The following is a 24,627-nucleotide window of genomic DNA, read 5'->3' as shown; positions in this document are numbered from 1 at the left end:
TTGGTATATTATACCACTAATACACTAAATGAGAAGCAAAGATTTTTTTTTTTGAAGATGACAAATTTCATTAATATTTGAAGTGCAATCGGGACCAGCTTTTACAAATATTAGATATAAGACACCGGACATATCCGATGGTTTACAAAAGAGACAATGCATACTTCCAAAAGAAAGGATAGAACTATCCTTTTCGTAATGGAGTACGCACATTACAAATATTAAAATATTTCAAATTCCTCCCTTTATGCTCCCGCTTTAGCCAGAGTGTCAGCCGTCTCATTTCCCGATCGCCTCCGATGTTCTAGCCGCGGATTAAGTACTCGCATAAGATCTAGTATTTCCGCTACTAGCTCTTGCAATCTCCAGGGACCCTTTGATGACTTAGAAGCCCAAGCCACTACATTTGAGGAGTCACCTTACCCTATAAGGGGACGCTAGTCGTGTTCAGATGCCCATCGTAGACCGAAGAGTAATGCTTTAACCTCAGCCTCATTAGAGTCACATATTCCACAAGGTCCCGGATATGACATAACAACTGAGCCAGAAGAGTTCCTAATGACTCCTCCAATCCCCGCTCTTCCAGGATTGCCCAAAGAGCTGCCATCGAAATTCAGTTTCAACCATCCCGACGGCGGGCATGACCATTTTGGTTTAGGCTTGGAGCGCCACCAGTTCCTTATGAGGTCGCCCATTACATAAGGAGTTTGTTTCTTGACCTTTGTCCATGAAATCATTTCAATTTTGATATCCGAGGCAACACGAGCCACAATTCTACTTTCTCCTGGAAGATGCTTCTAGTGTTCTTGCCAGATATTCCATACTATGGCATATGGAGCTGTTGCCCAAAGATATCTACTCGTTTCTCCAAAGGGTCCTGAGCGTCATCCAGAAAGGAGGGAGCAGATCGACTGAGGGCAGACCCAAGAGACCCCAAAAGCTCTGATTGCCTTTGCCTTTGTCTATATATGATAAGCGAAAGGGCAGTGCAACATTAGATGGTCCAGGGTTTCTTCATTTTGATGACAAAGAACACACATACTAGCCATACTGAAGTGTCTTTTCTTTAGGCGATCACATGTATTGATCCTCTTGTGTATCAGTGTCCATCCAAAGGCTACTATCCTTGGTGGAGCCAGCGATTTCCAGATACGCCTTACCGGAGAAAGATGACCCTCATTTAACAAAGAGAAGAAAGACTTGGCGGAGAAGTCCCCACTCGAAGAGGGGATCAAAATTCTTTCATCCTCCTTATGTTGTGAGCAATATGCCGATTCCAGGGAAAGAAGTAGTCTCTGGAACTCTTGAATTTCATCATCCTTGAGGTCTCGACGCAAACGAATGTCCTAGAACCCTCTTCCACCCTGACCCTCTCTCACCAAGTAGTCAGCAACAGTCACTTCTGGATTCGAAGCAATTCTAAAAAGCCCCAGAAATTCCAAGCAAAGTTTAGATTGACCGCACCAGAGGTCCAGCCAAAATCTTACCTTGGTACCCTTTCCCACTTTGTAGCGGATTGACCGGTCAAAATCCTCTTTAATAGAGCAGATGGATTGCCAAGCACCTGAGCCTTTTCCACCAATTGGGTTTTTGAAACTCCAATCCCCCCATTCAGAACCATATTTTAGCCCTGTAACCCGATGCCATAGGGCAGATTTCTCTTTACCATATCTCCACAACCACTTGCCAATCAAGGATTTATTACGCAGTCTAATCTTACCAATACCCAGGCCCCCGTTTGCCTTTGACTGCGTGACTTTGTCCCAGCTAATTTGGTGCCTTACCTTCTTCAGTGTTCCATCTCCGTCCCATAAGAAGTTTCTTTGCAACCTCGCAGTTCTCAAGGCCACCTCAACTGGGATTTTGTATAAGGACATGAAATATACAGATAAGTTAGAAAGAGCTGCTTTGATTAGTGTGATCCTGCCCCCAAAAGAGATATATACCTTTTCTTCCAGGTAGTCAACTTTCTTTCAATTCTTTCAACTACTGGATCCCATTGGGATGCCAATGGGATACCGAATCCTAAGGGTAGGCCCAGGTAGGAAATCGGGAAGGACTCTGCAGAACACCCAATAGACACTGCCAATCGATGCACCTCTAATTGATCTAGATTGATGCCCAGGAGCATGCTTTTACCTAAATTAATTTTAAGGCCGGATGCGACCTCAAACCACCTGAAGATTGTCATAACATTAGAGATAGCTTGGGGTGTGTATTGAATAAATACCAGTGTGTCATCTGCAAATTGGAGATGAGTTATGTCTTCAACTAACGATCCCACTCGAAATCCCCAATCAACGCCATTTTGTTTGCTCTTGTCAACAATAGACTAAGTGCCTCCACTACCATGATAAACAAATAAGGTGCCAGTGGATCCCCCGGCGGATCCCCCTTGATGCTTTAAAGAACCCTCCGTTGAACCATTAATGATTACTGAGAAAGAATTATCTGATATCAATGCTCTAACCCAATTCCTCCAGGATGGCCCAAAATCCATTTTTTCTTGGATGAAGTCAAGAACGTCCCAGTCGACATGATCATAGGCCTTTTCTATATCAATTTTGAACAGAAGGCCCGGTCGCCCACTTCTTTTTGCTGAGTCGATAAGTTTGTTAGCTATTAGGACATCGTCAAGAATCTTCCTTGAGTCAATAAAGGCTACTTGAAATTGTGATATGATATCCCCCATGTAATTTTTCACTCTTCGGGCTAATAATTTGGCAACTATTTTGGTGATACTGTGCATCAGACTAATCGGACGGAAGTCTCTTATCCCAATAACACCTTCCTTTTTTGGGATTAAGGCGATGAAAGTCGCCTTCGCTGCTTCACTAATGATTCCTCTCTTGGCAAATTCCACAAAGAAAGCCATAATGTCCTCTTTCAATATCCTCCAAAAGAACTGGAAGAAAGCCATAGGATAGCTATCCGGACCTGGGGATTTGTCCCCAGCCATTGAGAAAATAGCTTCTTCGACCTCCTCTGTAAAATTTCGATCCAGATTGGCTCTCTGACCACTCAAAATTTTCTTGAAATTAAGACCCTCCATCTTCGGCCGCCAATCCACAGTTCTTGAATAGAGACCAGAATAGAATTCCACAATTAAGGATTTGATAAGGTTGGGATCTTCAGCTATTGATTCACCATGCTTTATGCAGTTGATCAGGTTTATCCTCCTCCTGGAGTTGGCTGTTCGGTGAAAGAATTTGAAATTCTTATCCCCAGCCTTAAGCCACAATGCACGGGATTTCTGTCTCCATCGGATCTCTTCTCTACGCAGAATCATCTCATTTTCAGCCAGAAGATTCAACCGAGCTAACTGATTCCTTACTTTAGGCTTGTAAATGGACATTCGAAAATCCGACTACCGTCCGCATCCGAATCCGTTTAAAGCGAATATTATCCGAATCCGTTTATGAGATATCCGGCTCTTAGCGGATACGAATCTAGTAAATGATACATCCAATCCGTTTAACATCCGAATCCGAGAAGTACATCCTTTTATCCCGAATATCCGGATTTAGATCCGAATCCGTATCCTGAATCATTTTATTTTTATTAATATTTTTTATTAATAATATCATCAAATAAGATTTACATTTTTTAGGGAGGAACACCTCAAATATAATTAGATTTACTTTTTTGCCATCTATATATATATATATATATATATATATATATATATATATATATGAGGAAACTGGTCTGCCCATTTTTGTCCTCCACAAATGGAGGGGTTAGGATGATCCTATGGAGCTGATTTTTGGTACACACCCTATCTATGATAAGGCCTTGCAAATGAATGGTTTGGATCACTCCCCAAAATGTGGGACCCATGTGATTGGGCAAGCTAGCTCACCAAACTTATGGTGAGCTAGCTTGCCCAATCACATGGGGGCCCACTTTGTTAGGATGATCCAAACCATTCATTTGAAAGTCCCTTACATAGATGGGGGGTGTACCAAAAATCAGCTCCACAGGATCATCCTAACCCCTCCATTTGTGGAGGACAAAAATGGACAGATATATATATATATATATATATATATATATATATATATATACATTTTAATATTTATTTAATATAACTCCCTAGTTTGCAAAATAATTGGTAATAGTCCTTAAGAATCACATAATAGAGTGAGCCTAGGGGTGGCAATGGTTCGGTTTCGGTTCGATTTGACCCCCGAACCGAACCGAACCAAAATTTAAATCGGTTTGGTTTTACCCAACCGAAACTGAACCGAAACCGAATTTTCAGTTCAGTTCCGCCAATTTTGCCACCCCTTACTCATAATCATTGGAAATATTCGGTTTCGGTTCGGTTTGATCCCCAAACCGAACCGAACCGAAATTTGAATCGGTTTGGTTTAACCAAACCGAAACCGAATTTTCGGTTCGGTTCCGGTTCGGTTCGGCCAATTTTGCCACCCCTAAGTGAGCCCTTCGATCTATGGAGGTTTCCATAATAGAGTGAGCCCTTCCCGTAAAATAGTGGAAGATCGTGTTTCTCCAGCTAGTGTTATGTGGTGTAAGCCTTTATAGTCCCATACTTTTCTATAAGTACTGTACGGACCACAACATAGGATGATCCAAACCGTATGTGTGATGGGACACAGCGTAAATACTAAATAGGTTGTTCCCCAAAAATCATTTCCATAGGATGATCCTATAGATCGGAGGGCTAGGATCATCCTATAGAAAAAATTTTGTGTCTGACTTTTGTATGAGAAAACACCCAAGTCAGCTGAATTAATTGAATAAGACAAAATTTGTAAAAAATTGAGCCTCTGTGGCTGTACTCACATGCAAAAGTCGGCCGTGAAATTGTGTTTGGGGAAATTGCCTAGCAAATCCTTAATTAAAGGGATTTGCTAACCAATTTCATGGAAAGCCATTTCGTAGCTGACTTTTTCATGTGAAAACAGCTGGGCCCATGCTCAATATAGGGCTTTTGCTAGATTCCATAGGTTCTTTTGTTTGTATGTATCTACTCCCTGTGGCCCATGCTCCATGCTCAATTGTTTTTTAGTCAATTTAAGAAGGGCAATGATAAATTCGCACCCCCTGCAGTACACATACGCACTACTTTTGGCAGCTTTTGACAACTTTGTTTTGACTAAAACCACATGGTTTCTTTAAAACCATGGCCTGGTTTTCACATTTTCCAACTAAATAATTACAACCCATGTGACTTGTAAGAAATTTGGGTGAAATTTTCGCCCAAATTTCGTCCTACCTGTCATTTCGCATTAATTTTATGACTATCCATGTGACTTGTACTAAATTTGGATGAAAGAGGGTTTTCTCATTAACTATCAGTGGTAGAGGATAATCAAGATAAATAAAAAGAGAGGAAATGTAACAAATGAAGGGCTGAGAGTAGTTGTGGTAAAGAGCCCTGGGAATAAAACTCTAAGCAGAGCTCGTGGGAGGGATTATTTTTCTTTTGCAGACAAAAGAGAGCGAGGGAGAGAGGGAGGGAGAGAAGGGATCGAGCCTCCAAGCTTCGGTAAGATCATCTTCTCCGTCAAAATCTCCGCCGGAATCCGGCCACGCCTCTGGCCTTGCCTCCTTTACAGCCACTACTATCACCAAAACCCTCTTCTTAAACCCCATTTCTATCCATTAAAACCCAAGATCCCCTGCAAACCTAACCTCCATTGCTACCTTAGCTTATACCTTTATCTCCTTCTACCTTCTCCCCAACACTAAATCTAAACCCCAAGCCTCCATTTTCGTTCCTCCAAAGCCCTATTCTCTAATCTCTGAACCATTGAAATCGACCCCAATTCTCCAGATCTAGGATATTTGGGCTTAGATCTGTCTATCCTAAGCATAGATCTAAGCACCTTGGACGAGAAGCTTGGTCATTTCCTTTATCAGTGTTCTCTTCGACACCGAGATCTACTTTTCGATCACCTCCTTCTTGTGATCTTTGTTGGAATTCGGCATTCTCTACAACCCCTACAAATCTGAGGATCATTGGCGACTCTTCTCCGGATATACGGATTCGAATATGAATTCGGACATTCGGATGTGAATTCGAATTTCGAATTTATCCGATAAACGGATTCGGATATGAATTCGGACATTTCGTTGTGAATTTGAATTTTGAATTTACCGGATAAACGGATTCGGATAATATCCGAATTCGAACAATATCCGTCGGAATCGAATTTGAAAGAAAAAATTAAATAACCGTCGAATTCGAATTCGAATTCGGATAGTGTATAATGGAGTCGAATTCGGATTCGGATATAGCCATATCCGCTTCGAATTCGATCCGTTTATAGCCCTACCTTCCTCCTCTTTGAGTTCAAAGGAGGCCAGCCTATTTGAGATAGTCTCTTTTCTCTGACTAGGTTCTTCATCAAAGGTCTTTTGCCATTCCTTGATTTTAAATTTAAACCTTTTCAGTTTTTGACAAATAACATATCCTTTCCGGCCCCTGATCTGTAGCTCCTCCCACCAATGCTCTACCTTTTCCGCGAAACCTGGTACTTCCAAGAGGTCTAAGTCAAATATGAATGGACGAGGGCCTTCAGAGAAATTTGAAATCTCCAGAACGATCGGGTTGTGGTCCGATTCCATTCTAGGCAACGCTTTCTGGGAGATGAGTGGGAAGCGTTCCTCCCATTCACAAGTAAGGAGGACACGATCAATTCTTGTCATAACAAGACGAGCCTGCTTGTTGGACCAAGTGAACTTTGCTCCGTTGAGTGGGATGTCCAGTAATTCATGATTCTGAATAAAGTTCGAAAATTCCTCATGCTGGTTGTGCTTCTCGACAGTGTGTTCTTTTAAGATGGAAAGCAGATTGTATTGAAGTCACCCCCCAGAATCCAGGGACCCTGCCATGATTCTCTAAGGGAGCTCAACTCCTGCCACAATTCGCTTCAATCAAAGGAACGAGGTGGCCCCGTAAACGATTGTGAGCATCCAGTCCTCATTGCTATCAGATGAGGAGAAAATTATAGATAACAAAAATCTCCTTTCTCTGACTTCTTTGCGACGAAATCTGCTCTCCTTCCATATGACAATGATTCCCCCCCGCTGTGCCAATTGCATCCTTTGCAACCCATTCTCGCTGATTTCTTCCCCACGATCTATTAATTGTAACATCTGTGACCCCCATTAATTTTGATTCAATTAGTGCCACCAAATCTAATTGATTTTTAACAATAAAGGCCCTCACCGCCCTAAATTTTCTATCCTCTCTTAGTCCCCTAATAGTCTAGAAACCTATCTTCATTGGGAGCGGGAACGTACTCCCCAGGCTTCACAATTCTTCAGGTAGAGACCCGTCGCTGGCCTGGGATCCGCACGGGACCCTTTTCTCCACGGCACAACAGGTTTCTCGAAGATTCTGGTACAGATTGAAAGGCGATTCCAAAGGTGAAGTTGGATTTATGGTTTGATCTCTGCTTTTGCGCACCCCACCTACTTTGTGTTCTTCCTTCTGCAGACCACCGTTTTGATGGATGCCTTTTTGGTTTTCTTTCCTTATGCTTGAGGGCCTGCCTTAAGATGCCCAAAGCTCGATTAACTTTTTGCGCTAATCTTGGGTGAACCGAGGGCAATGAGGTCTTTTGCTTTCTGGGCCCAGGATGCATTGCTGCCATAATGCCTGGTCTAGTCATTTTTCCAGCCAGTTTTGTCAAGGGTTGTTGAAATTTGAAATCGATTTCTGTAATTCTAAGGGCTCGCTAGAGACTTCCAACACACGGTTTTGAGGCTTCCACGTGGGAACCGATGTGGGTTTTGTCAGTAGCACGTACGGGAGGCTGCCACGTAGGGGTCATTACAACGGTCTTCTGTCTGGTGTTGGTACGGTTACCAGAGTAATTAAAAAATGACGCCGATGCCCGTTCCTTAACTGTTCCAGTAAGATCTTGCATCGGAGTTTCATCCTCCCATCTCTTTTCCACAGTTCGACTTCTCTTCGCAGACCTAGCATTTGGAGCTGTTTCCCCTGCTCGCCAAGCTTCAATCTTATCTTTTCCAATCAGGTCAACCCCTATTTGGAAGGATATACCATTAACCCGAAGGACCACCAGTGATTTCTGTATTTTCCAGGCTGGGGCGATGATTCTTGCTGATGCGAAGCTCATACAGTCTTGTGTTGTCCCTTCATATCTATCTCAAGGACCATTCCAAATAACGAGCCCAAAGCTTGCACCGTTGAAGTGGCCCAGACATGGAGGAGGATTCCTGTGAATCTAACCCACATAGCTTCAGCACCTTGCTGATAACTTGGGTTCCATTCTGTGAGAGAGGATAGATAGTAACCGAGCGCCCTAACCCCCTTCTTCTTAGGGTGGCTACCATATGCTCCTCTTGAAACATGAAGAGAACTTCTTGAGGTGCGAGAACAGAGGGTTTTGGTAAACTAGGAAGATTCCAAGACCCTTTCGCCCATCTCCATAAATCTTCCAGCCCTACTTCAGGGTTTTTAAGACGACCAATTAGGCATGATTTCAGGATCTGTTGTCTCTTTTCAATCTCTTGCCCAGAGATTAGGACAATTGGTATTCCATTCGTCTTGGTGATACGGGTAGTGCCGGAATCTGGCTAGACCTTCTCCTCTCTTAGGTTTAGCTGCCGGCGGGATTTGGTTTGAGGCAAAGGTGTCACTACTGACCTACCATCCCTTCCACCAAAACAAATCCTGTAGATTTTCCGCCATTTGAAGTTCTGGTAGTTGCATCTCAAACAACCCCAGTCCCTTCACCAGGCAAAATTTTCCGCCATTCCTGAGTCGGGGGAGATCCCGATATTTTTTTCTTTTTTAAAATAGTTTTTAATATTTGGTTAAAAATTATAACAAAAATAAAAATAGTGAGAAAATACAACATAAATTTTAATAGGGTATGGCTAAATCCTCACATGCCTGGATTTTGTTAGTTTTGTTTTGAAATGTTTAATTATTTTTTTGATTTTTAATAGAAGTATAAAAGATTAGTTTTTTTAAAAAAATTAGATTTAAAAGATTAGTTGTAAACTTGCATAATTATAAAATATAGTATATAACACTTCAATACTATGAATTTTTTTTATATAATTTCCTTCTCCTTCCTTTTTTTTAATGATTTTTTAGTTATTAATTATCATTTTAAAGAAATTTAATGTAAGAAATTTGTTATTTTTTGTAATTTAAATGAAATAAATAATTTTTTATCATCTCTTGAAGTTTAATCCTAAAATCCCATCATTTGCATATGTTTTCATATGTTTTCACGATTTTACAGAATTTTCACAGAAATTTGCAACCGAAACGGACATATTTCTAAGTTTCGATTGAAAATTTGCTATGATTTGTGGACACGGACACGGGGTGTCGGACACGGCAAACTCCAAAAAGTTAGAGACAGGGACACGGCTAAAATAGAAAGTACATATAATCATGATTTGTCAACATGGATTTGTGTGCCGAGTTTCAACACAGATACAAGGTATCTGACGTGGCAGCCCCTAAAAATCTAGAACCCCTAAAAATCTAGAAATAGTGTCACACTCATACACATACAAACATATAGGGTTACTGACTCTTCTCGCAGTACATTTAAAAGTGTCTAAAGGAGTGCCGACACATGTGGACACGGGTGTCGTGTCGTAATAAATTCAAAGTGTCGGATAAATCATAGAAAATTTGAAATAATGTAGTATATACACTTATGGTTTCGGTTTGAGTGTGCAGTAAATAGAAACATTTAAGTCATTTCGTGACGATTTTGGTGGAAATTTAGAATCATGCCCATGAAGGTTGTCTGGCATTGAGTTACAGTTGGTTTCATCCAAAGAAGGTGTTCCAAATGGAATTTCCAAAGCAGTTTGAATGGCTGGGATTTTTGTTTTTTTGTTTTAGTTCTGCTCGGAATATTACATCCCATTTATTTTTTTTGGAAATTCCATCCTAAACGAACAGGATAGACAACAATGACTTCAAATTCTTCTTAATTATCTACTCCTTTTAGAATGATTTACTAGACTGAATTTCTTCTCCCATCAGGTTTCACTCTCAGGCCTTATAGAAGACCAACAATATGAAGCTCTTGAAGTAGATTTTGCCAACGAATATATCGGAGGTGGTGCCCTTCATGCCGGCTGTGTACAGGTTCCCTTCTTGAACTTTAGAATAAGTAGGTACTTCGTTGTTTGATCTTCAAATCCTTGTTGAAAGTGACCAATAATTTCTGCACAATTTGTTCCATCGAACCATATCATAAGCTACTATTTATAGTTTATACTAACATGCAAATTGAAAAATGTTTCTGTAGCTAGTTGTTTTATTGTAGATGTCAAAATAGCTTTTGCAAATTTTATTGGGTTCCGTCAAGAACTGAATCACATTGAGGAATGATGGAGGATTTGATCCTCTCAATGGTGATGTTGCTTCTGGAACTGTAAAATATGTACTGATAATTGTCTATTGGAGTTGGTTGGATACCCCCAGTGATTAGGTTTTATCTTTATTTTGAATGAAATATCTTAAGCAAATTTTGAAGCAAATAAATATTGCCTCCCCATGATATTTAATGCAGCTTTGGTTGCGATTACCTACACCGCTTTTACTAGGTGAGAATCTACCTAAACGTTAGTGGTCTTTACAAGTATGGTTGCCAGGATGGCTACTGGAATCATCCACTGGAGAGCTTGCAATGTGCGATTAGTAAAAAAAGAGTCACTTAAGAGTACTACCTTTAAAATTTTCTTGGTTAACCCTTTTAGTCTTTTACAGTACCTCCTAACCAACTGCAACCTTCCTTTGCTTAATTTTACTGAATGAATGGATCATCTCTTGTCAGGCGACTGCTTGAAGGACAGAAATGCCTATGAGGCTGTGTTGCACGAAGGATTCATGAAGTGATGAAGGTAGGGTGTCGAGTCGCATGTCGACATGGATTTGCATGAGACATGCAGGATTCATCCCCAAGCCTTGTCCCGCATGAATCCTATTTTCTCACATGAATCCGACATGCGTTTAGTGATGTTGTCGGTGTCAGATTTGCATGCTTTACATTTTAGGGTTGAAAAGATGGCCCCTCGATAGGAAGCCCCGCAGACACATTTGTTTATTTCCCATTGTCAATGTTTGAGGAGACAAAGTTTGGGTCATTCAGCCCAATAACATTCGAAGTTCGCAACCTTGAATTTTTTTTTCTCACATGAATCTTGTAGTTTGGCTTATATATATATATATAAGCCGGGGCGTATTGTGTTCATCAACAGGGTGGGCCTTTGAGTTTAGAGTTGAATTTCTTTATCTTATAACTTAGTTTTAGATGTTTTGTAGCTGATGATATCGTTGAGTGGTGGTTTCTTCAGTTAAGAGGGACAGTCCATGTTCTTCTTGGATGGTTTGGGTTAAGTCCTCTAGCTAGGGGTCTGTTTTTGTTTCACTTCATTTATTGTAAGGCCACACAAATTTGTAGAATTTTTATTACAGCTATGTTGTAATATGCTGCGACTTTGGTATTTTTTTGTTAGTATTCACTTTTGTCATCCACTTCTGTTTCACCTCTTTTTGTATTCATTGGAATTGCGTAAGATGATTGATCTCCTACCAAATTCTTTGCTTATTTGCTTTATGATTTTCTAGTTTGATTGGACAATTATTTACAGTTGCTTTTGCTCAATTTTTTCATGGTAAATACTTTTTATTCTTTAAATATTTATTAGACATTTATTTAATAAAAACCTCAGAATCCATAAATCCTATTCGTTTACGTTTTCCAAGTCAGACACCCTATATTATTGTTGAATTCCGACACACTTCGTATCTGTGCAGCACAGATTTTAGGCCTCTTACACTTCACCTTTTAAGAATGAAAAAAAGAAATCATAGAGGCTAAATACCCTTGAGGGCTGAAGCTATATAATATAATAACTTAAAAAATACTAAAAGAACTAAGGGCCCGTTTGGATACCTCATATTTTGTATTTGGATTTGGAATTGATTTTTGAATACAAAATGAATAGATCTGGCAGCTCATGTTGAGGGAGACAGAGAGGGAAGGGGGTACTTCCTACTGGAGGGGAGAGGTTGAGGAGCAAAGAGAGTGAAGGAAACTGCCAGATCTGTTGATTTCCAATTACTTATTTCCACGCATATTTGGAAATCTGATTTTTTCCCTGTTAGTCGCTGATTTGGAAATTTAAGGATTTGATCCGGATCCAAATCACAATGCAAAAATGGCTGCAAATGTGAGAAATCCAAATCAAAATCTTCTCGGCATCCAAACGGGTCAATGAGGGCAAGTCAAATAATTTGGAACATTGTTCAGATATGAGTCTTTTGTTTTTGTGTGGTCTCACAAGTCACGAAGTGAAAACAATCATCACGATTGCATGGCTTTGTGGTATACTTCTGTATGTGACAATGGGTCTAGGGACTACTGGACTATATATGATTAGGTGAATCTGTGAGGCCGGGTCTCTAGGGACCTACAAGATTGGATTTGATTTAGGGATCATATATGCACCAGTCCTAGCTGTTGAGAGTCCTTTCTTTCGCACGACTCATTTGCATGTGCTTTGTTTGAACCATTCTGCTGGTGTGTGGTTGAAATCAGTTTCTCCAAACAGCATTACTAAGTCACGGCACAAAGCAGGGATTGGCCCTAGACTCAGGAGTTCCTTCTGTGCAAAGGATCAGTCAGTGGCCAATATGACTGGAAACATTAGGCACTATGACTTGAGAAGTCATGCAATTTGTATCATCAAATTGCAACAATCATTGGGCTATGTCTCATCCATGGGCTGGCTACCAAATCCACGTGTTACATGTATGGTGGCGCTGCTGGTCAAGGTGCACCATGACTTCTTCCTTCGAAGGATGAGGGTGATAAGTCCGTTCTTTTAAGTGCGGATCCATTGAGTGTCGGAATAGGATACTTTCTGCTCAAGCAAACCTTGCCGATCCGATCTACTATGAATAGAAAGACGAAGAGAATGATGAATCCAAGGATGAGGAAGCTCTTCAAGAAAGTCAAGAAGAGGAAGAGGAAATCACAGCTGATGAAGGAGAAGGATTGACGATTCGTTGAATCATGATCACCCCGTGTACTAAAGTCCGAAGACCATTGGAAGAGGACTAAGCAAATATTTTCCGAACCATCTGGCGGCTTCGTGTGCAAGGTGATCATTGATGGTGGAAGTCGCGAGAATATGCTTTCCAAAGAGATGGTGGACTAGTTGAAGATCAAGTCTGAGAAGGAATCCCCAACCCAGCTGAAAAACAGGAGGCTAGCACCCCTATAGAGTAAGATGTTTTCTCGCTGGTTGCCTCTGTTTGCTGGTTTGGACAGCTATTCCTAGTAAAGTAAGAAGAGCTCTTCTCATCTCTAGCTATTCCCGTAAGCACATTTTATGAAATGTTTTCTCACTGGTTGCCTCTGTTTGCTGGTTTGGACTGCTATTCCTAGTAAAGCAAGAAAGAGCTCTTCTCTTCTCTAGCTGGATTGCAAAGCAACGATAGCTACTAGTAAGACAGCTTGTAAGTAGATAAGACTAAAGCTACTAGTCGGTTAGGAAGTAGGGAAAGGGAATATGTTTGGAAGGCCTTTAGAGTAAGATGTTTTCTCGCTCATTGCCTCTGTTTGCTGGTTTGGACAGCTATTCCTAGTAAAGTAAGGAGCTCTTCTCATCTCTAGCTATTCCCAGTAAGCACATTTTATAAAATGTTCTCTCGCTGGTTGCCTCTGTTTGCTGGTTTGGACAGTGTTATTCCTAGTAAAGCAAGAAAGAGCTCTTCTCTTCTCTAGCTGGATTGGCAAAGCAAGGATAGCTACAAGTACGACAGCTTGTAAGTAGATAAGACTAAAGCTACTAGTCGGCATGGTTTTAAATTTCAGCCGAAATCCGAAATTTCGGTGGGGACCGAAACCGAACAATTTAATGTCTTTTAAAAAAAAATTGTTACAAAATTTCGGTACGAGAAATTTCGGAAATTCAGTCTGAAATTTTGAATTGGAATACCAAATTTCGGCCCAAAATTTCGGATTTTGGTGGGGTCCGAAATTGGTACCGAAACCGAAATTTAAAACCTTGCTAGTCGGTAAGGAAGTAGGGAAAGGGAATATGTTTGGAAGGCCTTTTTTTCGAATTGTAAAATGTTTGGAAGGCTTTTATTTTCTAATTTAGTTCGAAAAAATGGAACCAGTGAGCACATTTTATAAAACTAAATTGGGTGCGCATTATTGTGTAGCTAAAAATTTCCTCAGAAATGGCGATTTTGGAAAATATTGAATAAATCATCTTTGCTGGAATTCCTCTTTTCCCATAGTTTAAGAAGAATAATAAGGGAATTTATATCACAACTAGATATGTAAAAGTCAAGGTCGCCTTCTCAAGCTTCATCTTTGAGTAGAGTGGTGAATGATGAGATGTCGATATCTGATCATTTACCCCCTGGAGGAGTTCTTGTATTCTATTTTACATTTTTGATGGTGTCCCTCGCCCGCCTCAGCGGGTTGTATCTTGTTCTTGTTTCTAATAAATCTTCACAATTCAAAAAAAAAATAAAAAAATAAAAAATTGGCAGAACACTGTGAGGATTGAGAGTGGACTGCACATTCAACCTATGTCTTTCTGATTCCTGCTTCATTTCTCTTCAAGCAGATCATATATCTTACAAATATGGTTTTTCAGATTTTTGGCGCATCATCTACAATTTATTTGTTGATTATTGCAGTGAGCAAACCAAACTTTATGTACTTACGAATTACTTTATTTGGGGTTTGTGAGATTCACTAAAAAACCACTGGAATTTACATGGGGTAAAGAATCAGTCTGATAGTTTGACCTTAGGAAAAAAATTGAAGTGTATCTGTATGTCCGATTAGTAAAATATATTGCCATTCAAAGCCCTAGTGTAGTACTTTTGCCAGTTATAGGATTATATCTTTATACCCGACTATTAAAAAAATTATCTCCATTTGAAGCCCTGGTTGCCTTTTCCATTTATAGGATTTTTCAATAATTAACGCCATTTTTAAAGTACGCTGTCATTTAAGTTCATTCTTCAAAGCCTAAACTTTCATTTTAACTGCATAATGGTGACTTGTCGTTGAGAGTTTCTTAAGTAGTAGTAGCATTGATCCTGTTCTTGTGTTTATCATCTGATGTAGGAAGAGATCCGTTTCATGATCAATCCTGAGTTAATTGTATCTATGCTTTTCTTGCCCTCCATGGCAGATAATGAGGCTATAGAAATTGTTGGCGCAGAAAGGTTTTCAAATTATTCGGGGTGAGTTCATTTATAATTGTTGTTTTGTTTAATTTTTTGAGTTTTCTTGGAATTTTACCATTGTATAATTGGCTCCACGATGACAAGTATCCAATAATTTTAGAAACCCAATATTTTCATGGTGTTTAAAAAATGCGAGAATCGCTGATATACTTTAAAAAAAATCATAATTTCCTCTATTTCTCGATATTTTTATGAGATTTCCATTTTATTTGTACTTCTAGATATTTTTTAGAATTCCATTTATTTATTATTTTTTGTCAGATTTTCCAGATAATATCGTAAGAGAAAACTTCAGCATTTGACAATTTCATGTAAAATTACTAAGATTAGAAAATCCAAAGAATTTCATTCACAGTATCAGTTATATGTCCTTATATACATAGTAGTAAGTTTCATTTTATTTTACGATTTAGCCTACACTTTAAATTTTCCGCCGACACGTATTGACACTCCTTTCGACAAGCGTAATGTATTGCTAGAACTTTCAGAAGCGATGTGAACGCGTTGAGATGTTATTGTACCGTTTCAAGTAAAATACTATTTATTATCGAATATAGTGTTTACCTCATCTTTTATCATCTTTTTTGAAAGAGGTAGCCAATTTTATTAAAAAACAATGAAGACCGAGATGGCCAGTACAAAGATGTGCAAAAGCAAACCGTCAAAACTGATACAAGAATACGGCTAATTAAGGAGGAAGAGAATCATAAAGTGCCAGAGATTCCTCAGAGACTCCAATTTTAGCAAGATAATCCGCCACCTCATTGGCGGAGCGGCACACACGCTGGAAAGATACCGAGGAAGATCTCACCAAATCAAACATTTCATCAACCAAATTATCGAATCTCCACTGCGGCTTCTGAACACCATCAAGCCAACGAATCACATTCATAGTCCCCTTCCACCACCACATTATTAAAGCCACTTCTTGCTATGAGCCTCGATCCTTGGTGCACTGTGCGCACCCCAGCTTCCGTAGCATCCATTTCTCCTATGGGGCCTGCAAAAGCCCATTCAATCTCCCCTCTCTCATTTCTCAGAACACCCCCAATCCCAGTTGGGCCTAGATTCCCCATGCTAGAACCATCAAAGTTAAATTTTATAAAACCTAGGCGCTGGGGAGCCCAGACTTAAACAACTTTATTTTATTATTAAACAACGAATACCTCGTCTTTTATCACTAACTCTTATTTTATTATTTTCTCTTCTTTAACTAATATTTATTGTTATCTTGCTTACCCTAAACCTAAAAAACTAAACAAACACTTCTTCCAATATTCTATTTATTGTATCTTATTGGTCTCTCTTGCTTGATGCATATTGGAGACTGGGGATAACTAGATTAGATTGATGAATGCACAATTATTTGATTATCTCATTTTTCTTTGAGACTTTTTTTTGCTTAATCCTAAGACTTTTTTTTGCTTAACCTAGCCTTTGTCCCAAACTAGTTGGGGTCGGCTATTCATTTCGTAGAAGAGTGGCAAAGTTTACGGCCGGCTGCCAATCTAACGCCAACCCTCCTCTTTTATCCTGGCTTGGGACAGGCTGTGAAAATCACTGGCGGAGTAATTTATTTTTATTTTGTTAAATGAATATCATATTTATTTTGTTGCAAATTATAATTAGTAATAAGTAATTTTATATATAAGTACGCGTATGAGTGTGCCTCTGTTTCTATATTTTCAGGGGTTTCCGTATCAGACACCTCATATCTGTGTCGACACTCGACACACGTATCTGTGTCAACAGATCATATATTTTATTTCTTCAACCAAATATTACATTGTTTCACCTTGTGGATGTAGTCTATTACATTGATAGGGATCCCACTTTTAGTTACTAGGAAACAATCGTTACATTTTATATCCTTTGAGGAACACCTCCTTTTTATCCACTAGAACCCCAAGTTTAGGATGTGTGTTTACATTGTTTAGCATAATGTGACAGGGACCAGAAGAGTTTATCTTCTTGTCAAGTAGTTTTGAAAAGTGACATGGGTTGGCCACTTGGCCCACTTAACTTTCATGGTGAATGGAAACAGACATCCTAGCGCATCATAAGTGTCATGACTTCCTTCCAATGGCTTTATCCAAGGGGTATGGATAAAAAGGAATCGTAGGACAGTGAAGTTGCTTTTGACTGGCAGTGTACAATGAATTAAAACTGATCATTAAGTGGGTTTGAAACTTGAAACTAGGCTAAAGCATTGGAGTTAAAAGGAGGCAAGATCATTAAGCAACTGGAGGTTGATGGGGACATCAACAAAGGGCGTGGATTCAAGGTTTACAAGCGCAGACGTGGACGAGAATGATGGCGTAGGGTCTAGCATGGGCCACGGACATTGCCGTCTTTTTTTTATTACTTACTTTTTATTTTCGTCATTTTATTTGTAGCCTACTTTTTAGGCATCAAATCTCACCCGTTTGGCGTGTTTTTGGTATTATTAGAAATGTTTTTCAATTACCTGTCTAACGGGCCCAAGATCACATGATTTGGATGTGATTTGAGCAAGTTATGAGTGTTTTTAGGAAGGGGTATAGGTCAATTACGGGATTACTATTTTTGGTAAGTTTTTATCTTTATTTAGCTTTGCTTTAGATTAGATGAATGGTTTAGATTGGTTCTTAACTTTAGTTTATCTTCTAAGGTTTCTTTTTCTTATAGATACATCTTATGAAAGCAATGTAAGAGACTTTTGAATATTGAATAGAATTGAGATTTTCTTTTGTTAGAGCTATTGTGGCTTGGACTTCTTCTTCTCTTCTCCTCTTGGTGGTTTGGAACAATCTTCTCTCATCTCTTCTCCTCTATTATCTTCTATTTCTTCAATCAAATCAGCACAAAGAAGGTTAGTAAATCAAATTTTATTTTTTTCTTTGTTCTTGAACCCTAAAATACAAAAACCCAAAATCCATAGATCTCTCTCGTTCTTCAAGATCTCGTTTCGAGACTTTGAAGGATTGTTTTTATGATTAAACCTCAGCCTAAACACCCAAGAACCCTAACTTTAAACCCCTTTTGAGCCATATTGAAAATTTGCACTCTTTTCAAGCCCGAAAACGCTTTTAAAAGATCCTTAGCCTAAACCTACCACCAAATCGGAGCATAAACCCTTAATCAACCTTTCTTTTACCTTATAAACCATAACCTAAGATTTGGACAGAAGTATTAAACCAAAATTCCAGATCTGCAAATTACCATAATACCCTTACAACCCAAAACTGGACCGTTTTGAGCCTTTTACTACTGCTGGACATTTTTTTTGTTTTTCTTCATCGGATATTATTATTTTCATGCTTGTATGACATTTATTTCATTGGTACTTGCATTAGCTTTTAGTTCTTTTAATTTGTTGCATGCGTAGGCCTAGTTTCAGACTAATCTTTCTATTATCAATTCATCTAACGAATCCTTATCATTTTGATTGATTTGTATAAGGTTTAGTTCATGCTTAATTACGATCTTCACAATTATTTATGATATTTAAGTCTCATTATTGCTGCTGCCCATAGATTAATTAGGTGTTAATTCGACCCTAGGTTAGTTGTTGAGTGCTCTTTTAATTTTCCGCGTAAGCCCTGTCCTAAAGTCTTAATCCCATTAGGAGGGTAGGATTTTCCCTATCCTAGGTATTGTCCTGCATCAGAGGTCTGTATAATTATTTATATTTATAAAATCATTGCCTATTTAACAAAAAAGGGAAAAGAAGCTTTGTCACCGAACAGCTGGTTTACATTAATGAAATTGCTGCTTTTTGAAGCATGCTTATGTGAACCACTTCCATTAGAAGATTAGATCTATTATTTTAACATAAGCACCCTATAATTGCGAGTAAGTGAGTAACCCTCCATAGTTTATTGGGAAAATTGTGCAACATTTTGACTAGAAAAGTCACTTCATACTTCGTATTGGCTCTCTTACATATTAAATTCCTATATTCTGGTATAGGTATGCCTCCTCATTCCAATTTTTGGGTGACTGTCTGGATAATAGACCAGTAGATTCTATTGGTAGACGGAAAACAAGGATCGTGGCAATAGATGCTTTATGCTGGCCGGGACTCAGACAATATGGTGTTGAAGGCCTTCTCCGGTATGTTAAGCTTTCTTCTTGTGATTCCCTGGTCCATTTTGATAGATGCTTAATGTGTAATGGCATTGGAAAACAGATATAAGCTTAATTGATTTTTGTATGACGGGTTTTTTGACTACTTGTTAGCATGGTATTGAACTCCGTGCCCATGTAGTTGATGATTGCATGTCCTTTTAAAACTCTCATGCATCCTCGTCGACTCTGACTCCCTTTTACTTTTGCTGATTTCCGCATTGCACCGCATGCACGTTCCGCGTTTTGCCCTAAAGAGTCAATAAAAGCTCCTTTGACTCTCCTGAATTATGACCATGTCAACCGAGTGCTCAGCCGCATCAACGAGAACTTGACCGCGCCCTGCCGAGTTGACTAGGATTTTCTTCGACCGCGTTCCGCGCCGCATCCGCGTTTTTAAACACCAATTTTTGGCAATGACAATGACTATTTAGTTGCCTTGCTACCCATGTTTTCTGTAGTTCTAATTTAGTTATAAAATTTTGAAAGAATAGCATTTCTTCCTTTCTAAAATTCTCAGTTAATAATAGTGATTTATTTGTTATTTTCTACTAGTTTTGAGATTTTTTTAGTTATTATTCATTTTTTAACAAGTATGTCTTGAAATGGTTGCCTGCATCAGGGAGACAAATAAGGCATATTGTGGATTTTTTGATGAGTCAAAACGTCAAGACTCCCTGAAGTTATTTCAAGAGGGTGCATGTTGCAGCGATAAATCCGGTCTGGATGTTAATAATGTGGATATTGAAGCCAGAGACGTTCTTTCAGTGAGAATCTCTACCACTGTCTTTTTCTGTATTTACTCACCACAAATTTTAGTGTCTCTTGGTAGCATAACTTTTTAGATTTGATTGTTGACCATCCATTGAGTTATTTTGGTACCTTCACATATTTGGACTAGAAAGTAGTATCTTTTTCTTAGCTGGGGAATCAATTTCCCTTTTATTTGCTTTATCATTTGTTTGCACCATGTTGCATCAGTATGGGTATGGGTGCGAGTGTTGGAATCTGACATGGGTATCTAGTGTTGGATTTAGCAAACGTCAAAAAGAATGATTTAGTTTCACCTTCCTAATGAACCATATATGATCACCTTCTCTTGCTTGAGTTCTATTTATTAAATCATCTCCTCTCTGTGTTCCTTTATGCAGGTACATAATGATTCACTTGCAGGCAATTTTTCATCTGAGAAGTCCCTTCTCTCTACTCAGAGTCCAGACAGGACTCCTGAGATTCTTGTTTGTTCTCCCCTTGCTGAGATGTTAAATGAAAGACAAAATGCTGTGGAATTGATTGGGACTTCTTCTAATTGTGAACATATTCAAGGTTCAGACTCTCGAGAAAATATTGGTGTTGCAACTGGAAATTGGGGCTGCGGAGCTTTTGGGGGAGACCCTGAGCTTAAGAGTATAATTCAGTGGCTTGCTGCTTCTCAGGTAATTGTTTCATATTACAGTTTAGGGGTTTTACTCAGTACTCACTATATTTTCAAAAACATGTAAGCAAAGTGAAATTTAGAATCAATGGCAAGGACAACTTTCATGCTAGGAAACATTGCTTTACAAAACTCTACATTGAAATGTCTGCTGCTCTGTTATTTCATGATATGATTGCATAAATAATCGCTTGAAAGATTGGAAAAAGGTAAAAAAATGAGAGAAGCAATTAGGTCTTCCTGTAATCTGTTGCTGAAATTAAATGCACATCCCCTGATTTGTATGGAATGTTGATCTTTTATTATAGAGGGGGATATGGATCGTAGTCTACAATATTGTCATAGGATTTTATTCTCCAGCTTTTTAGAAAATAATTAGATTAATCAGAAACCATAAGCATAATCTTGCAAGCTGCCTTCATTCTTAAATTATTTTCCATCAAGAAAAGAAAATCACATAAATCCTCTCAAGAACAAAATTTATCCTCAGCGATAGTTTGGGTTTAAGATGTGGAAGGGTGCCTCTTTCTATATGCATGTTTGAAAGTGTGAAGTGGGGGAGAAGGAATGTGATAATTGGGGGTTTGAGTCAGACTGTGTTCTAATTTTTCGTTCATTTTTTTTTTCTCCCTTTTCATTTTTCAGTATAATCAGAATAAGAAGCCTTGAGCCTTTTATTGTCCTGGGAATTGTGCTGAGGGCACATTGGAACTCTTTCTTGGACAAAATTCTTTTGTTTGATTTTCCTCTTTTCTGGTTTTTTGCTTTCTGATAATTTCTGCTTACAGGCATTAAGACATTTCATTTTGTACTACACGTTTGGAGAAAAAGCCTTGCAGAGATTAGGAGAGGTACTCCCTGCAGCTATAAGAATTCTCAACACACAATATCCTGCTTTCTTTGCAATGCAATGATGTTATTGATTTTCTTAGAACTCCAAGTGATGTTACTAACTTCTACAATAAACACAAACCAATTGTGTTTAGTGGAAAGATTAAGTATTCATTTATCTCATCAAAGAATTGCCATAGCTTCAAGGACATTTCTGAGAATTGATCGAAGCTCTCGGACAAAGCATTCCTTTATTCTTTTCCATGTTTTAGTTCATTACTTCACTGTTTTTGGCAATTATTTATATGCTATATTTTGATTGCTCAACAGGTGAGTCAATGGATTCTATCCCACAAATGGACAGTTGGAGACCTTTGGAATTTGTTAGTTGAGTACTCATTTCAGAGATTAAATGGCAAGACTCGCGCAGGCTTCCTTAATTGGATTCTTCCATCATTGCATGAGCAAAACTGAACTGTAACAGACCTTGCATTTCACATTAAACACAGTTTTTTCGGACAGACGGCAGGAGAAACAGATAAAGAAAAAATGAGGGGTTCTCTAATGTTCCCTCCACCATGCATGTCAATATGCTAAGCCTCTTTTTCAAGAACATCTGCAAATATTTTAGTCATTTTTCATGGTCCTCATGTCCACTCCCTAGTGTAAGGATTTCTTGTTTTGGGTTCTGAAATTATATCAAAATTGAGTTTTTAGGGGAACAAGATATATAGAATATCCTGTTCAACCTCGAGGTTGGATGTTCAATCCCAGCTTACCTATCAAAAAAGAAGATATATAGAATATCCATTGATGTGCTGTTGATCATCTAAAGATGACATTGCGCTTATAATCTGTGACAGATTCTATTTCTCATGTCTCTGAGAATTGATCCAGGTTATACTGCATGCACTGGTCATCTATGCATGGTGGAATGACTACTTTCAGTTCATATTATGTGATTTTGATAAGGAAAATAATATATCTACCCGTTCTACTGGGGACACCCCAGATATCAACTTCTTTTTCTTTTTTTTTGGTAGGTAAGCTGGGATTGAACATCCGACCTCATGGTTAAAGAAGTAAAGAACATTGTCTTTATCAATTGTGCTTTGAGTAAGATTTTTAAATTTTATAAGAAAAAGATATTATCCATAGATGCAAATGAATAAAAAATTGAGGGGTAATTTTGTAATTTGCACCTTCTATTCGGATCGAGGATGCTCCATTGGACTTTGTGGATTGTTGTTGTCACGATCCAAAATAAATTATACCTTAGGATATTGATAGATTGTACACCCTCAGATCCAATGCCCAAATTCCGTCCAATAATGTTTCGATCCTTTGGGTCCATCAGACTGTCTAGGTCCATTTACCCCCCTATTCCCAAATTCCTAAAAACTTTAAATCAGCCGAGTGAAAATCGCATCACTCGTCCGTGTTAAGATCAACCACCCAAGTTGAATCCGGGTCAAGCTTAGAAGAACCGTTATTTTGCAAAAGAAGTCTTCTACTTTGCTTTATTTGCCAAAAGAGTCTTCTAGTTTCACAATTTGTGAATAGGGTCACAAGGTTTGGGTGAATTTTGCAAATTTGTGACCAAAATAACTACAGAATATATTTTTCAACTCGCAAAAGACCAAAATGTCCTTATATGTGAAAATTATGTCAGTCATGTGTTTTGATAGGATGGGTCCCACCAGCTCAATTCAAACCCAAGCATCGGGTGGGCCCTGCCATTTTGCCTCGCATTTTGACGGGTCTTTGAAATGAAAATTACCTTGTGAAGGACCAAAATACTCGTGATGGCCAGTGATATGTTTTGATAGGATGAGTCCCACCAGCTCAATTCAAACCCATGTATAGGGTGGGGCCTGCCATTTTGCCTCATATTTTGATGGGTAGGTCCCACAATTCCCACCCAAGCTCATGTGCATGGTGGGTCCACAATTTTACACGTCACGTTTTGATGGAGTGGGCACATCTTTTTACACCCATACATAAGAAAGCTAGTATATATAGAAATAATATTCCCACATCCTTGATTGAAAACTTATTATTGATTGTCATGGAGAGATTTCATATGATGGGTGGCTGTATAAACCCGTATTTTTCAAAAAGTATTGTACTGCCCACTCCATAGGATGATCCAATCCGTCCAATTGTTGGGCCACCTAAACCTCACATTATGGAAGCTTTTATAGGATCATGCTATGAAAATGATTTTCTGCGCACAACCTAATTACTTGGTGGCCCAACAGATGGACCAATTGGATCATCCTATGGAGCGGGCCATACCGTACATTTAGAAAAACACGGATTTATATGGCCATCAATCATATAAGATCTGTGTCATGGATATTTCCATCTTTTTACATAGTTAATTTTGGGAAATGATAAATGCGCCCCTTTTTATCACTTGGGACACCCAGTTGCATTGTCCGTGGCAATCAGGTCACTTGATTCCTTAAAATGTGAAGTTCATCAGCCTCTTTGCAGTCATAGCAGGGTGTTTCAAGTAATGAAAAGGGGTGCATTTATCATTTCTCTTAATTTTGCCTTTCCACGTATCAGGACATTTTGGGCGTTTTGAGGGAGTTAAAAATAAAAAATCTGCCGTGGGTATTTTGGTCACAAACCGATGGCTTGACCTGTGATTTGCAAAAGTCACTCAAACCTAGTGACTCTATTTGCATCCACTTGGACTGATAATTTCAGGTGAGAATCCTTGAGAATAGCTGTACTTGAAATATTTTCATCTGGTTAAAACATCTCTGACAAGCATTCCATTTTGCATATGGTTGCTGGAATTTCTCTACTTTCTTTCATCTATTTCTTTTATTCCCATTATCAATAATAGTATCAGAGCAACAAAGAAGATCGAAGTTCTGGTATTCTTCATGAAAATTAAGGAACAAGGATTCTTTAAAAATTCGGACTAAAAAATTGTGTGGAAATTTCTAATGGGTCAAATTTCACTTTTCTAATTGCTTCTCAA

General features: G+C 38.7%; 1 protein-coding gene across 2 annotated transcripts in view; it reads left to right on the top strand.

Moving 5' to 3' along the window:
* The window catches only part of LOC143858526 (poly(ADP-ribose) glycohydrolase 1-like), a 33,164-nt gene extending 10,958 nt beyond the window's left edge, over nucleotides 1-22,206 (top strand). Inside the window, exons 5-11 of one of the 2 annotated variants that reach the window (XM_077369174.1) lie at nucleotides 10,016-10,145; nucleotides 15,202-15,253; nucleotides 19,208-19,351; nucleotides 19,986-20,130; nucleotides 20,515-20,799; nucleotides 21,587-21,649; nucleotides 21,960-22,206. In XM_077369174.1, coding sequence (XP_077225289.1) covers nucleotides 10,016-10,145; nucleotides 15,202-15,253; nucleotides 19,208-19,351; nucleotides 19,986-20,130; nucleotides 20,515-20,799; nucleotides 21,587-21,649; nucleotides 21,960-22,103 — 963 coding nt within the window. In that variant the 3' untranslated portion in view covers nucleotides 22,104-22,206. Of the gene's footprint in view, nucleotides 1-10,015; nucleotides 10,146-15,134; nucleotides 15,254-19,207; nucleotides 19,352-19,985; nucleotides 20,131-20,514; nucleotides 20,800-21,586; nucleotides 21,650-21,959 lie in introns of both variants that reach the window. The other variant, XM_077369173.1, reaches the window with a different exon arrangement.
* Nucleotides 22,207-24,627: the final 2,421 nt, after the last annotated feature.

The sequence above is a fragment of the Tasmannia lanceolata genome, unplaced genomic scaffold, assembly GCF_043159265.1.
Source record: "Tasmannia lanceolata isolate RefF3 unplaced genomic scaffold, GAP_Taslan_0.1 ptg000026l, whole genome shotgun sequence".
Taxonomy (NCBI): Eukaryota; Viridiplantae; Streptophyta; class Magnoliopsida; order Canellales; family Winteraceae; genus Tasmannia; species Tasmannia lanceolata.
The sequence above is the reverse complement of the archived record's forward strand: the minus strand, read 5'-3'. Positions and strand labels throughout refer to the sequence as shown.